The sequence below is a fragment of the Oryza brachyantha genome, chromosome 3 (assembly GCF_000231095.2).
Source record: "Oryza brachyantha chromosome 3, ObraRS2, whole genome shotgun sequence".
NCBI lineage: Eukaryota > Viridiplantae > Streptophyta > Magnoliopsida > Poales > Poaceae > Oryza > Oryza brachyantha.
Window position 1 is genome coordinate 28,603,801 of NC_023165.2, and position 13,960 is coordinate 28,617,760.

Sequence of the window (13,960 nt, forward strand, 5' to 3'; positions counted from 1 at the left end):
ACGCGACGCAGTCTGGGATGAGAAGACCAAAACGAAACAGAATGGCCACGTCGTACAAAATCGAAGTTTATTTTGGGTGGTTTCTGTGGCAGAAACGTCAGGATGGAATAAGTACGTGTTGCAATGATCGTTATATGCGTGAGCCATTGATCTAGACACAGGGACACGGTGTCCCTGCAGCCTTTGAGCGATCATCCTACATGGATTTTGAGGCCACTACAAGCTGGTGCCGTTGGTCGGTTTGGGTGGCAGAGCCAAAATTGGCCACGGAACACAGCCTACGTGGAACTGCATGCTCATACAATATTATTCAAAAAGAAATCCACAGCCATTTTTTACTACGTGTTCATCTTTTGGTTTATTTTAAAAATAAGTATAACAATATATTTAAAAAAACAATTTATAAATAGACTTATATATATTCTTAATGATGCAAAATATCTTTAAAAATAAGCTACAATAAAAATTTCAAAGGAATCTAAATTAAAGTTAAAGATTTAAATTTTGTCTTATAAAATATAAACGAAAAGACGAGGACGTTTATATTTCTGCCAATTAATTTGTTCGTCTTTCTTCTTTTGTTTTTAGCTTTTACACTCAAAAAAATCTATCCTGATCCCCAAAGAGGCAGCTAGGCAGGCAATTTTTTCTAAGACGTAACGAATACAATTAATCTATAGTGCGGCTGCAAACGTACATCTAATTACATCAACGTACTATATGCAAATTAATTAGTACTACATCAACTGTCAAGAGCATGATGTTTCGTTAAGATTACACAAAACCGTATACGCGTACAGGTACGTACAGCCGTACAGTATCAGTCAGCAAAATGGGGTTGACAGTAGGCAGGTAACATCGATAGCGACGATAGGTAACAATTACTCCGTCCGTCTATAAATAATAATATTTGACGCCGTTAATTATATATATATATTTAACTATTTATCTTATTTAAAAAATTAAAAAATGTAATGCTATGCATATGCATAAAAATATATTTAATAATAAATAAAATAATATAAAAATAGTTAATAATGATATAAATTTTTTGAATACGAGGAGTGATCGAACGTGTATAAAAAAATCAGCGGCATAAAATATTTAAGACATAATTGTTAACAACCGCTGCAATTGCAGAGTTAACTTGTTAATGGCTGCACTTACCCATAGCTAATCGATCCTTCCTTGCCGACTTTCCCAAAGGAGAACTAGATACTTACGTTAGCTCCTCCATTGGTAGTAGGTGATTACTTTATAGGGGTCAAATTAAAGCCTTTGTACATTGTTCTTCTGAACGGATTTTATTCCACAGCAAAAGGTCTAAATTAAGCCGGCTTTGGCCGGTTCAAAGTTCTTATTAGGTCTTAAATCCCATCGCTGCTTTCGGCATGCTGCGAACCTGCCATCTGCAAAGATTTGTGAAGAAAAATAAAGCTCTAAAAAAATCCTGAGAAACAAGTAGTTTATAAATAATACTCTCTCATGTTTGTATTGGAAGATGTTTTGATTTTGTTTAGTCAATTTTTTAAGTTTAATAAAATTTATAGAAAAATGTAGTGAGATTTTCAACAGAAAACATATATACTATACTGTCAATATGTATTCAATGATAGATCTAATGAAACTAATTTGCCAGTTGCTATATTTTTCAATAAATTTAATCAAACTAATGTTTAACTTTAAAAATCAAAATGGCTTATATTATGAAACAAAATAATTACTCCATCAGAATTCAGAAACAAGTTGTTTTAGGATACATGTAGACATGCAGTCAGCACAAATTAGCATGGGATCATCAAAACCAATTAAATATAGGCTTCGGGGGTTAGGGGTACGAAAATGTTATAATTAAGTTTGTTATAATTTTATTTTAATTTATGTGAAAGAAATAAGTGATTAAAGTTGTACAATGTTAACTTTAAAAACTCCAAAACGACTTGTATTTTGAGAGCGGAGGGAGTAATTAAGTAGCCGGAAGACCCACATATTGTTAAACATACTACTTAAATAGTACATGCAGTTAAGATTGGAGAAGAAATCCAACTCATGAAAGATGTAGAGTGACGCTGCAGGATCATATCGATGTGATGCGAGAAGTAGTACTAATTTACAATATAACCACAGTTGTAAGTTGCTGCATTATTTTCACAATGGAATGACGTGTGAGATTTTGGACTTGTTCTACAACTAAATTTCTTCAGAGTCGCTCTAATTAAAGACAGAAAATGGGGTGATTTCTTCAGAATTGCACTAATTAAAGAGAAAAAAAGGGGGTTTCTTCAGACTTGTACACCAAAGATGTTTCTTCAGAGTTGCTCAAATTAAAGGAGAGAACAAAAAGGCAGCATTTCTTCAGACATTTGCACGCCACTTGTCCAAGGTGGTGCATATCTCGATTGGCCTCTGTAAGTTCGTTCTAGATACCGGCAGATGCGTTGCAGCAATCCACTGTTTCTACTTGAAAGCTATTGATTGATTCAGAGCTCTGCTATTTCTTTTTTGTTGAAAGAAAATTCAGTCAAAGCATTCGATCAGTTGAAGAAGCTAAGGATCGTGTCAAGCTTGGAGACAGGTCTGGCACACATGCACGAACCTGCGAAGTGTCGTCGTGGCACGGCTAAAGCAGTTGCAGCGTGTGCTTTACCGGCACGCATCTCCAATCTCTTTGATCCATGTACATATACCAGTTGGTACATATTCTGAAACTGATGCTTATCGCCACTTCAGAGTTTAGAGTTCAGACCTTCTCTCTCTGTACTTCTCTCTCTCTCTCTCTCTCTCTCTCTTCCCATTCACTGCATAAATCTTATATCTGAATTATCGATGAACTGTCAGCATCGAGTTCTCCTTCAGCAGATACTACTACAGTTACTGAGCTCTACAGAAGCCTGAAATTACTGTACACCTCATCCTCCACAAAATTAATCACAAATCCGGCCAGAAATACCGAACCTTGCTAAATACTTGAATTTACTAAAAATATTCTAAGTGATGGGAAAAAAACAGGCAGGATAATAAGATAACAGCTTATTTTGTCAAGAAACAACACAGCCCCTCCGTTCTCTTTTACTCCTACTTTAACCTTGTTGACTACTCCGATTTCATTCCTTGACTAGAGAAAAATTTTAAATTATGATATATTTTAAATAATGCAAACAGTTTAGCTATATTTATCGTGCAAAGTACTTTGATAATACAATAATCTTTCAAACATTTTCAATATTACAACAAAATTTTTTTTACCATTCTTAAAAAAATATTTCAAGGTACTATATTTTTTATCGTAAAAATTTAGAGTTTTTTATCATCATTAAAAATATCTTAAGGTACCATATTTTTTAATATTAAAATTTAGTACATTAAGGCAGAATGTATATTAAGATATCAAAATTTTAGACTAAAATTTTTAGTAACTGAAGATACTTTTTAAGAATAGTGAAAAACTCAAAAATTTAGTGTCTCCTTGAGGTAGGTACTAAAATTTACACTAAAATTTTTTGTTACCTCAAGATACTCTTTTTTTAAAAAAAAGTGGTAAAAAAGCTCGTTACAACAATAATATCAGGTATCAAGTACTTTGGTAATATGGAACGGATATATTAATAATATTTTTTTTCTAAGAAGAAAATGAAGTCATTTCTAAGGCTTCAATGTTCACTAGCATTTCAAGTGCGAGGCATCATGCGCACGTAATGGCGTTTGTTGTGCAATCTATCTCTCCGAGAGAAGCAAGAGAAGCTGAGCGGTTTTTCGGTGTTCCTTTCGAGACTTAATATATTTCTTCTGTGTGTACTTTTCTTTTGCTCACTGAAAATAAAAAAAAAATGGAACCACTATGTTTGAATACCTAACTCGCGGCATTATTATCTAGATATATCTGTGATAGATTCTACCAGCAACTACTGTAGCTTGAAAACATGTTGACGGTGGGACCTTGGGAAGTTGATGATCCAACGCTGACTTTAAATGTGATAAAGATTGAAGTTGAAGATGATCACATATAACGAAAACAAGTCTTATTAGCAAATTAGTAAATGATTAATTAAATATTAGTTATTATGAAACTAGAAATCGAATTAGTTTTTAAAAAGACATTTTATACAGATTATTTTATAGAAAAAACACATCGTTTAATTGTTTAGAAAGGGTGCTCACGACAAACGAAGTAAGTTTTCATCCAATAAGCAGTCTTAAACGAAGTATAAACCTAATATTTAATGAAGGTCGCTGTGTTCCAATCCAAGAGAGAACCCAAAATCATAAACTATCAAACTGAATGAGACAATAATGCAAGCAATTAAATTAACATCCAACTAACAAAATGTACTTGATGTGTAAGCTTTCCCCTTCCATCTGATTGCCTTATTTTCCACATCATTTTTTTATAAAATAACCACGTGGAGCATAATGTAAATAAAATAACCCCAATCTTTGGTTGATCACCTTAGAGCTTAATTATAGCCGATAAAAAGAGAAGATTGTAGATTTTGTTTGCAAATATTTGAATTCCTTAAGCTTTCCAAAGCAAATCACATAAACAAAACATCACTAATATTGAGATTATGCAATTCCCCAATGCTCCCGGCATTTTCTGTTGATCTAGTAGCTTGGGCAAGGTACGCCTTCGATCTTTGACACATTAAAATTTGGCTCTTTTGAAAGTGAAAGAAATATAAGCTTAGTAAATGGCGTTCGTTTTCGCTTTAGTAAGCAGCCATTAGTCCATTACTCTGAGAGCCACATAAAAAATGGAAGTGCAACAAATAAATGTTATCTGCTGATAAATAATTCGATCAGCAATGATGGAGAAGAAATGAAAAGGAAAACGACAGTATGCATCTGTTCAATCAGCAAGTTTTTGTAATCTGAATAGCACTGCTCCAGAGCAACTGACAGCTTTGACGAGTTAGTACAGGTCTTGCACAAATTGCAGAATAGGTCAGGAATCCAAGCTTGGCAATGCCAAACCTGGGCTTTTGCAGGCCCGACTAAAGACTATCCTGGTCTGCTGCAAAAATCAGGTGTTAGTGTAACTCTACTAGCAGTTTGGAATACTCCCATTTGCAAGAACAGAAAATAAAATTCAGACAAGAAGCATAGGATAGGATAACAGCAGATTGATCTATCCAACTGAGAAGATGTCCGCTAAAAGGATCTTCATGAAGCAGATGAACTCAATAATGCCAGAGCTGATAAAGAGGTGATATACAATTAAAGAGTAGCCAAGCCTGCAGAGCAAATCAAATCACTACAAACAAAAACTCTGTTCAACAGGTGGGCGAAAAGAAAGTACATGTAATTCCGGATATATGAACAAACATTTGGAGATTTCAGAAATCAAGGCCATTCTCTCTAGCAGCATCAGCCAGAGCTTTAATGCGACCATGGTAGAGGAAACCACCCCGATCAAAAACAACTTTGGTAATTCCTTTCTCCAAGCAAGACTTGGCAATCACCTCACCAATCTTTTGTGCCACTTCCTGGAAACCAAACGTTACAACTTACAACAGTGAACTTTCATCAGAAACAAATATATGACTTTTAGCGAGAAACAACTACAGAAGCATATTCAATCTATTTTGTTCACACTACACTGTAATATACCTGTTCCATACTTGTAATCTAAGAGGCATCGGGCCGTTTACTATATGACTTGTGGAACATTAATTCATAAGCAGAGCTCAGAAACATGTACTAGCATATAGACAAGCCACTTGCAAAAAATCATAAAAGAAATCTTTAACAACTCAAAAAAGTTTTGATTTTCGGTGCATTCCTCTGGGTTTTCTTCAGAGATAAATTAGGAAAGGGTTGTTACTTGTCAGATATCCAAGTTCCAATAATAAGTTGATCTAGAAGCCATTGGTTTCCCAACCAATATGCCTCCAAAGACATCACTTAGTTTAGGCTTTGAACAGGTGAGATTAAATTGAGAATGATTGTCTTATCAGACAAATATAGATGTACAATCAACTCTCACGGAGGTATATCCAATAACTGTGAATAGTATCGCCTACAACATAATTTTGGAACTGCATTGCTGATTTTCAGAAAAAAAATAAGTTAGACATGGGTAACTCAAAATCAACTTACAACTGTTGGCCCTGCGGAGTATTCCATGTCCTTCGAAAGAGACTTGTGCATCGTGGAGGCTGATACAAGGGTGCATGATTTTGTATCGTCGATCACTTGAGCATATAAATGCTTGTTTGAGCGGAAAACGCTGAGTCTTGGCCTCTCCGTGGTGCCACTAACCTGAAAGGAATTATGTAAGATTTACAGAAAAAGATGCTTTCATTCATATAGATGTGCATTCTGAGCAAAGACAACAAAATGAGTCATGCACCCATAAGTATGCACAATTGTTTCTCTGCGACCTGATGGCCAACTGACATTCTAAGAAGAAGGACTAATCAAGACATACATGAACAATGCATTATTCATTCGAACAGCACATCACTGAGAGTGATGCTAAATTTGTGTTATTGTGAAGACTGAAGGCACTGCCCTCCAGCAAACTTCTAATGTTCACCCTGTGCTGCGTGTGCTTCAGAAATGAATAATAATAACAACGCACATCAGTATATCAGCATTGCCGCGTCGGCAACTACTTCGCACATCTGGATTGTGACCTCCTGATTCGTGTACATACAATGGCAGGTACTACTCTCAGTAAAACTTATTGACTACTACATGCATTAACCCGAGCTGGAGTAGCGGAGTGCCAAATTACATCGCTCCACAAATTACTCATAAACTAAATAGCAATTCCTACTCAAGTCAGGCTACCACTGCGGCAAAGGCATTTCATCGAATACGTCAACGGCACGACATTGCTCTCACGCCCTACTAACCTACCGCAAAAGGAGCCGCGCAATTATCGCATTGCAAGAGATTCGAAGCAAGGCTGGATAAACTCTCGTCGTGCAGTGCGGGGCTTATTACCTTCTTGCGGAGGCGGACATGGCGCGCGATGCGGTCGGCCTGGGGCGTCGACACCTTGGCCTTGGCGACGACGACGAGGGAGGCCCGCCGCCCCTGCCCCTGCGACGGCGACGGCGCGGCGTAGGCGGACGGAAGGGGGATCCCGAGTCTCCCGGGCACGACCACCGCTAAGGCGTGGACGCCGGCGAGCGCCGGCGAGGCGAGCATGGCTCAGCGCTGCGCTGCGACTTCCCCTTGCCTTCGTCTCTCCGACGAGCCCAATGGCTTGCCTTATCCTATCCACCGCGTAGCGCATTTTAAGCTTGATTTGGAAAAATTACAAAAAGACCCCCATGTTCAAAACAAATTATACACGGCATGGGCTACTAATGGACCGGGCCCATCGTCGATCCATTTCAGTGGAGCCCATATTGGAGAGAACACCGAGTACATGGGCCTACCAGAACGACCCACCTTCCAGATTCAGCCCATTTCGATTGGGCCTCCACCATCACATTTCTTGATGGGCCGGGCCCAGGATCGCAATAGAGTAAAAAAATTATTCTGATGAATACTCGCAAAAAGAAATGGAAAAATAATAATCACTTTGAATCTGTGATGAAGATGATGAATTTCATTGATTCACAAAAGGGGATTACATCACACATTGCCGAAGGAATCAATTCGATTCTTCTCATCAATTACAGATCGATCGAGCAATGCATATCTTCATGCAGCTCAATTGCAAAAGCATGCAGATCAAACAAATACCTAATCGATCAAGAACAACACTACAAAAAAAAATGAAAAGCTTGTTGAATCTTGGCTAGGAGATTGGGTCGGCCGGGCCAAGCAACTCGTCGACGGTATGTCCGGCAGCCAAGAGCGCTATGAACTCGCTGTCCATGCAAGCGCCGCGCGTCGTCTGGATCAACGCGTTGTCGCCACCGCCGGCGCCGGCAACCTCCATCGTCGTCGGAGCGGTGCACGGCAATGGCTCGTCGTCCAGCAGATACCTCATGCACTGCTCATCCGTGACCGTGCTGAACTGCCTCGTCAGGTTCTCGTCCACCGGGGAGGATAGCAGGGCCTCCAAGTCGAAGTCCAGGCTGTCCAGCGGTAACTCGTCTTCGCTGCCGCCGCCGGCGACCTCCATCGTCGGAGCGCACGGCAAAGGCTAGTCCGGCGGTAAGTTCGGCTGCTCGTGCTCGCTCCCGGCCTCTTGCCGCGGCCACGTGCTGGGTGGCGCCTCCGGTAGATCGCCCACGGCGTCGTCCGCCTTCCTCTTGGAGCCGGAGCATGGCGATCCAGCAGCCGCCGTGCGCGCCTCGGCGCAAACCGCGCGAGGCGAGCGGTAGAACTTGCAGAGCACCTGCTTCTCTGCTCCGACGGCGTCGTCGTCGAGACTGTACTCCGTCATGCACCACCCCAGCCTCGTGAAGGTGCGTGCCGACCCCGACGACTCGTACACGCCGTAGGATAACTTCTGGAGGTAGCCGACGAGGCGGCCTTCACGGGCTTCTGGCCGCCCTCCGACTTCCACACCCTCTCGCCGCCGCCGCCGCCGACCGCGCGCTGCCGCCTCCCACCAGAGCTCGCGTGCTTGCTCGTGTAGCGCGGGGGGCAGAAGAAGTACCACACGCCGGTGTTCCCTTGGGTACCCGGCGCCGGTGTGTGCTGGCCGACGAGTTCTACCGGATCGGAGGAGTAGACGTCGGCGTTGTTGACGATGCGCTCCTCGAACGGCTCCTCGGCGATCTTGGGGCGGAGGAAGAGGGTGATGAGGCCGCCGTCGGAAGGGCGGAAGTGGCAGCCTGGATCCAGAGCAATCCCGTCGGCCATGTCCATGCCCTCGAGTTGTCCTAGCTTGAGCTCGATCAATGAATCGAAGCAGCGATCGATCAGAGACGCTCTCGATCAAGTTGCCCTAGCTTGAGCTCGATCGATGAGGCGGGCGATCAGAGACGAAGAAGTCGAACGCGCGGAGGGTGAATCGATGGATGGAGGAGGTGCATGGAAATGGTGGGCGTGGCGAGCCCTTTTATGGCGGCGGGGGCGCACGTGCGCGATGAAACCGATTTACTCACTAATCGATCACCGACACGAGCTCGAGCTAAGCAAGCCAACTGTTTTTTTTTTTGGCGGGAATGAGCGAGCGGTCCGGATGGAGAGTCAGATCGGATCATGTGAGATCAATGGCTGCAAATCGACGCTAGTTCGATCATGGGGTTAGTCTGCCTAGTAACGTCACTGTTAAGTTTACAGCTAATTATTCCGTCCAGATTATACAATTATACTTCCAGAATTGGCTATGCAAGCACACGTACAGCTTGCTTTAACTAACAACTACAATGTGTACGAAATTTACCAACTGTCAGGCAGGGTAAATCATATACAGTTTGCCCAGTGAGTCTCGTCTCAGATCAATTCGTAGCGTTTCGAACGGACCATGGCCCGCCTGATCTGAGTTCCCGGGAAAACCAGCCGTTCCCGCCATGCCCCAAGCTAAGTACTCCAATGCATTATTAGTAATTTAGTACTCCATTAGTATAGTTGGAGATTATAATTCCGTCGTCCCCCCTTGTTTTGGAACCTTTTTCCTCTCACCATCATTGATTGTTCTTGAGCATCCTCTTTAATTTCTTGTCATTTTTTTGGCGAGGAAATTTCTAGTCAATTTAGCACGGACCAGCTAATTAAGGGGAAATGAAATGTAATTAAGTTAGAAAGGTCCTAATAGAGGAGGAAGAAATGTCCTGCTACTGCTGCATATTTTACCACAGTAGAAAAGACAAAGATCAGGTGATCAAAACAAAGCACAAGCTTGATTAAAAAAAAAGGTTTGTTATTATTGCAGAGAGCTTGCAGCTCCATCAACATGGACAATATACAACACCGGCATAGTTCATGAGACAGCTTGCTCTCACACGAAACTATAAACAGATCCAGGATTACATTCAAAAAAATGTGGGGTAAAGTATGGTCTGGATTTTCTTGAGGAAGTGGTAATACTTGAGGACTGAAGCTGTGTTTTCACCTGCAGACAGCACAAACCAATGGTCATACATTTTCATATATCCACCACTGTCATCATCAATTCATCACGTGATGTCACGTACACACTAACCAGTCTTCGTCTGAGGAAAAAGCAAATCAGACATATTTACAAACGAAAAATAATTTAAAAATAAAACTTTTATATATGTGTTCTTAGCGATCTAAAAGCAAAGGTTGTAAAATAAACTACGACGGAAAACTATAAAATCTTAAAATTTTGGCTTATAAGCATAAAGAAGTGAAAAGATGAGGCTGATAATCTAAAGTCATTTCCTAATAAAAACAATACTATGTTTTTGTGGGTGAGGTATGGCAATACATACTCTTGAAGTTGTACATGAAAAACATCACAAGTAGTCCATAAGCACATATTATTAGCCAGGCATATGCTAAAATTATATCTACGTTTTCATGCGCTGTCATGTGGGAAGCTATATTTACTGTATGTATTAATTTTAGTACGGGCAAGATAGATTACCATGCTAAGTATAGTCCAGTTTTCATGAAATTGATGGACCCGGAGAATTCTTTTTAGGTGTGCCAAGAAATAAATGCATGTGGTCATGATACTTTCTTTTTTCTGGCGCATGCAGAACAATGTACTGATATCACAAAGAAGACAGTGCTCAGTAATAATCTCTTGCCTATCATCAAGTAGAAAATGACCGCTTGCGCCTCTGGACATCAAACTCAACATCAACGAGACCGGTTATACCAGCTTTGATCTTCTGTCCTGGACGTACTGGACCTACACCCTCAGGAGTACCTGCAGAGGTATTCATGAATAACCCCCACAAACACAACTCTAATGCACAGCAAACTGTTTCCAGAAAATGTGATTTACCGGTCAGTATAACATCACCCTCCATTAATGTCATGATGGAACTGATATAACTGATTAGAGACGGTATCTTGAATATCATATCACTTGTAGATCCCTTCTGTCTAAGTTCATCGTCAACCTGGACATGATTTCACAGTTCTGGGTAAATTTGTTTCACCTTCTTCTTAGGGAGGAAAACAAATAGATTCACTACATGTCTACATATTTGTATAACTACCTTTAACCAGAGCTCTAGATCATCAGGATTAGCGACATCTGATTTTGGAATCTGTTCAATAGAGCAAGAATCATCAAGAAAAGTCAAATGCATTGCATGCAGCAATACAATTATGCATTTCATATTCAGTATAATGATATGGGCAGTGGTCAAAGCATACAATCCAACGCCAACAAAAGAGGGTGGTGCAAATTTATCACCAGTATCCTAAGATTCTATTATATAGCAGTATTTTATATTTTATTTCTATCCATTAATAATCATAAAGATTAGTGGTGTATATTCCATATCTGCAGTTACCCACAACTTTGAGCTATCTATTACAAGCAAATACTTACAAATGAAAATTTGCCAAGCCACAGGCTAAACCATTTTCTTTGAGAAAGAGAACCCATTTCTTACCACTGCACTAATTGGAGTGAAGGTGTCCTGTGCTTTACCCAAAGTCCAAGGAAGACCTGCAGACTACAGAGTGCATTTGTTCATAAGTATTACCAAAAAAAAGGTGCAAGATAGAAATATTTTCTTACATTAACATCATCATCTTTTTGCTTTTATTTCTAATTATAGGACAAATTTTGATTTTTCAACCTTAAATTTGGAGTTGATTTTAGGGTTTTTTATTGTAGTTTATTTTCTAACCTTTTATTTTAGATCGCTAAGAACACGTATATAAAAGTTTTATTCACAAATTATCTTTTATTTGTAAATATGTCGTTTGGTTTTTTCCCTGAAAAAGCCAAACAATAACCCCTTCAGATAATGTGTAATTGATTCATAAAAAATACAAGGTCACAACTGCCAACTAGTTATTGTAAATTTTGCACAAAACCATTCCCCAAAAAAATGTCATATGTTTGATAAAACAAGATAGTAATAATCAAACTCAAAAAGAAAAACGTTGTAGGAACTTATGCAGTTAGTAATAAAGAAGCAGCTTTTAAGATTAGTCTGTTGCTGAATTTACTCTCTTATCTATCGTTTGAACCACCAGGGATGATGATAGGTAGCAATAAAGTGACAATAATGGTACTGGTATAACAAGACAAAAGAAAACCAGGGCAGCTAGTGCACACCTTAGCAGCAGATTGAAGCTCTCTTGCTGTCATGTCCAATGCAAGCGCATAACCTGGGAAATCCAAACATTTACAATCATTCTAAATTTATTTTGTCACTTCAGGGGAAATCAATAGCTTTGTTTTTTTACTTGTATGGTTAATAAATATAGAAAACAAAGAAGAGTAATGCGAACAATCTGCTACTTACTGTGGCATAGTTTGACATTGAACCAAACAATAAGATCATATTTTCACCGCCATGAGTATTTAGAGAACATCAAGCAACCAAAAGTACAAGAAATGCGCGTATGTTCAGGAATACTCCTTGCTGATAAGATACACTATGGGCCATTCGTTTTGAAGCTAAAATTTGTCCTACCAATTATTTGGCCACTTGAACAGTACACTCTAGATGTTTGGATTGAACCCAATACTTGCCAAATCTTATTAGATGAGTCAATAGTACTCTACTAAGATATCAGTAGGGATAAAACTACTCAAGGTCTGGCACTTCCAATACTTTGGTAGTGCATCAAACAAAAACACCCCTATATGTGCCTGCTCATGGCAAAACAAGCATTGAACAAGCCAATGGTGAAGAGCTTAAAATTCCATGTTTCAATTTTCCACCAAGCTTGTCAAACTAATAGGGATAATGTCTACTGAAGGATTGCTGAAAGTCGCAAAGGATGAGAGTTGTATGAGCTCAAGTTGTCCACTTTCACTTTCTGTGACGTCTCTAAGACTTGCTCAAACAATTCTGAATGTTAACTCCAAGGTTCTACCTAGTTTTCACAGAACAAAGCATATTGGCATGCCTATTCAATTTTTCTGGCGGATAGTATATTTATATTTTGATTTATTTACCAAAATTTACTGTCAGTCTGATTTTCATCCATGATCAGGAATGTAAAACTCACACAACTAATCAACCGAAAGTACGCCAGTAGTTTAGATCCATTTTTATCACATCACATCCTAGATTATCAATTACGGAGTACCTCCGACGAAGTCCATGGCAGAGGCCTCGGGGACGTCGCGCGCGCGCTGGGAGATAACAACGGCGAGCTCCACCTCGTGGTGCAGAGACTCGACCGGCTCCGGCACCTCGATGGCGGCGCCGGCCACGCCCGCGTGGAGGAACGACGAGGTGGGCTTCAGGAACAGCACCGGCTCCTGCAACCACACGCATCACGGGAACAACCCAGGGGCCGGATCAGGCAACCCGCGGGAACAGGACGAGCAGCGAACGGGAGAACCCGCGCCGGTGAAGGTTTCGGATCGGAGAGTACTGTACCTTGGGGACGGGGTTGCCGAGCTCCTTGGCGTGGGCGACATAGTTACGACCGACCCCGACGATCTTCGTGCTGGCCGCGAGGAGCCTCTGCGCCGCCGCCGCCGCCATGGCCGCCGGAGTAGAGCTGCGAGCTTGGGGAGACGGGAGACGGCGAACTCGAGGCGAGGTTGGTGGCGACGGGGAAGAAATGGAAGTGGGCTCCACCACGCAGCCGCACGTGACAAAAAGTGCAAGCTGGGCGGCCCATCCAATTACACACAGGTCGGCCCATATGGGCCTGTATGACATTACCGGCCTGCTAAGGCCTACGTTCGACGGCAATAGTACAGACAGTCTTGTTTTTGCTGTATTTTTTTCAGACCATATTTCTCTCTTCCTGCATGTAACAAATTAACAACAAATAAAATAAAGTATTATCCATATGTTTCATATTATTTTATATTATAAGACGATTTAATTATTTATAAAGTTATTTTTTAAAAACTTTAACCAAGTTTATAGTAAAATATAGTAACATCAACATCGTCAAATCAATTTCATTAAATAGAATATTGAATATA

The 13,960-nt window shown here is 40.5% G+C and overlaps 3 protein-coding genes across 3 annotated transcripts; all 3 read right to left on the reverse strand.

Annotated features, from left to right (window-relative positions):
• Positions 1-5,105: 5,105 nt before the first annotated feature.
• Positions 5,106-7,228, reverse strand: LOC102719283 (50S ribosomal protein L18, chloroplastic). Its single transcript, XM_006650772.3, has 3 exons — positions 6,949-7,228; positions 6,097-6,258; positions 5,106-5,483 (listed from the first exon to the last, which is right to left on the reverse strand). Exons 1-3 carry the CDS (start codon positions 7,153-7,155, stop codon positions 5,334-5,336), a joined length of 519 nt encoding a protein of 172 aa, XP_006650835.1. The 5' UTR covers positions 7,156-7,228; the 3' UTR covers positions 5,106-5,333.
• An 876-nt stretch (positions 7,229-8,104) lies between these two features.
• LOC121053845 (NAC domain-containing protein 68-like) lies at positions 8,105-8,775 on the reverse strand. The gene is made up of 2 exons (XM_040521824.1): positions 8,429-8,775; positions 8,105-8,333 (listed from the first exon to the last, which is right to left on the reverse strand). The coding sequence occupies exons 1-2, from the start codon at positions 8,773-8,775 to the stop codon at positions 8,105-8,107; spliced, it is 576 nt and encodes a 191-aa protein (XP_040377758.1).
• Positions 8,776-9,710: 935 nt separating this feature from the next.
• Positions 9,711-13,582, reverse strand: LOC102717889 (probable acylpyruvase FAHD2, mitochondrial). Its single transcript, XM_040522189.1, has 8 exons — positions 13,401-13,582; positions 13,105-13,279; positions 12,122-12,174; positions 11,448-11,510; positions 11,046-11,096; positions 10,829-10,946; positions 10,629-10,750; positions 9,711-9,964 (listed from the first exon to the last, which is right to left on the reverse strand). Exons 1-7 carry the CDS (start codon positions 13,506-13,508, stop codon positions 10,635-10,637), a joined length of 684 nt encoding a protein of 227 aa, XP_040378123.1. The 5' UTR covers positions 13,509-13,582; the 3' UTR covers positions 9,711-9,964; positions 10,629-10,634.
• Positions 13,583-13,960: the final 378 nt, after the last annotated feature.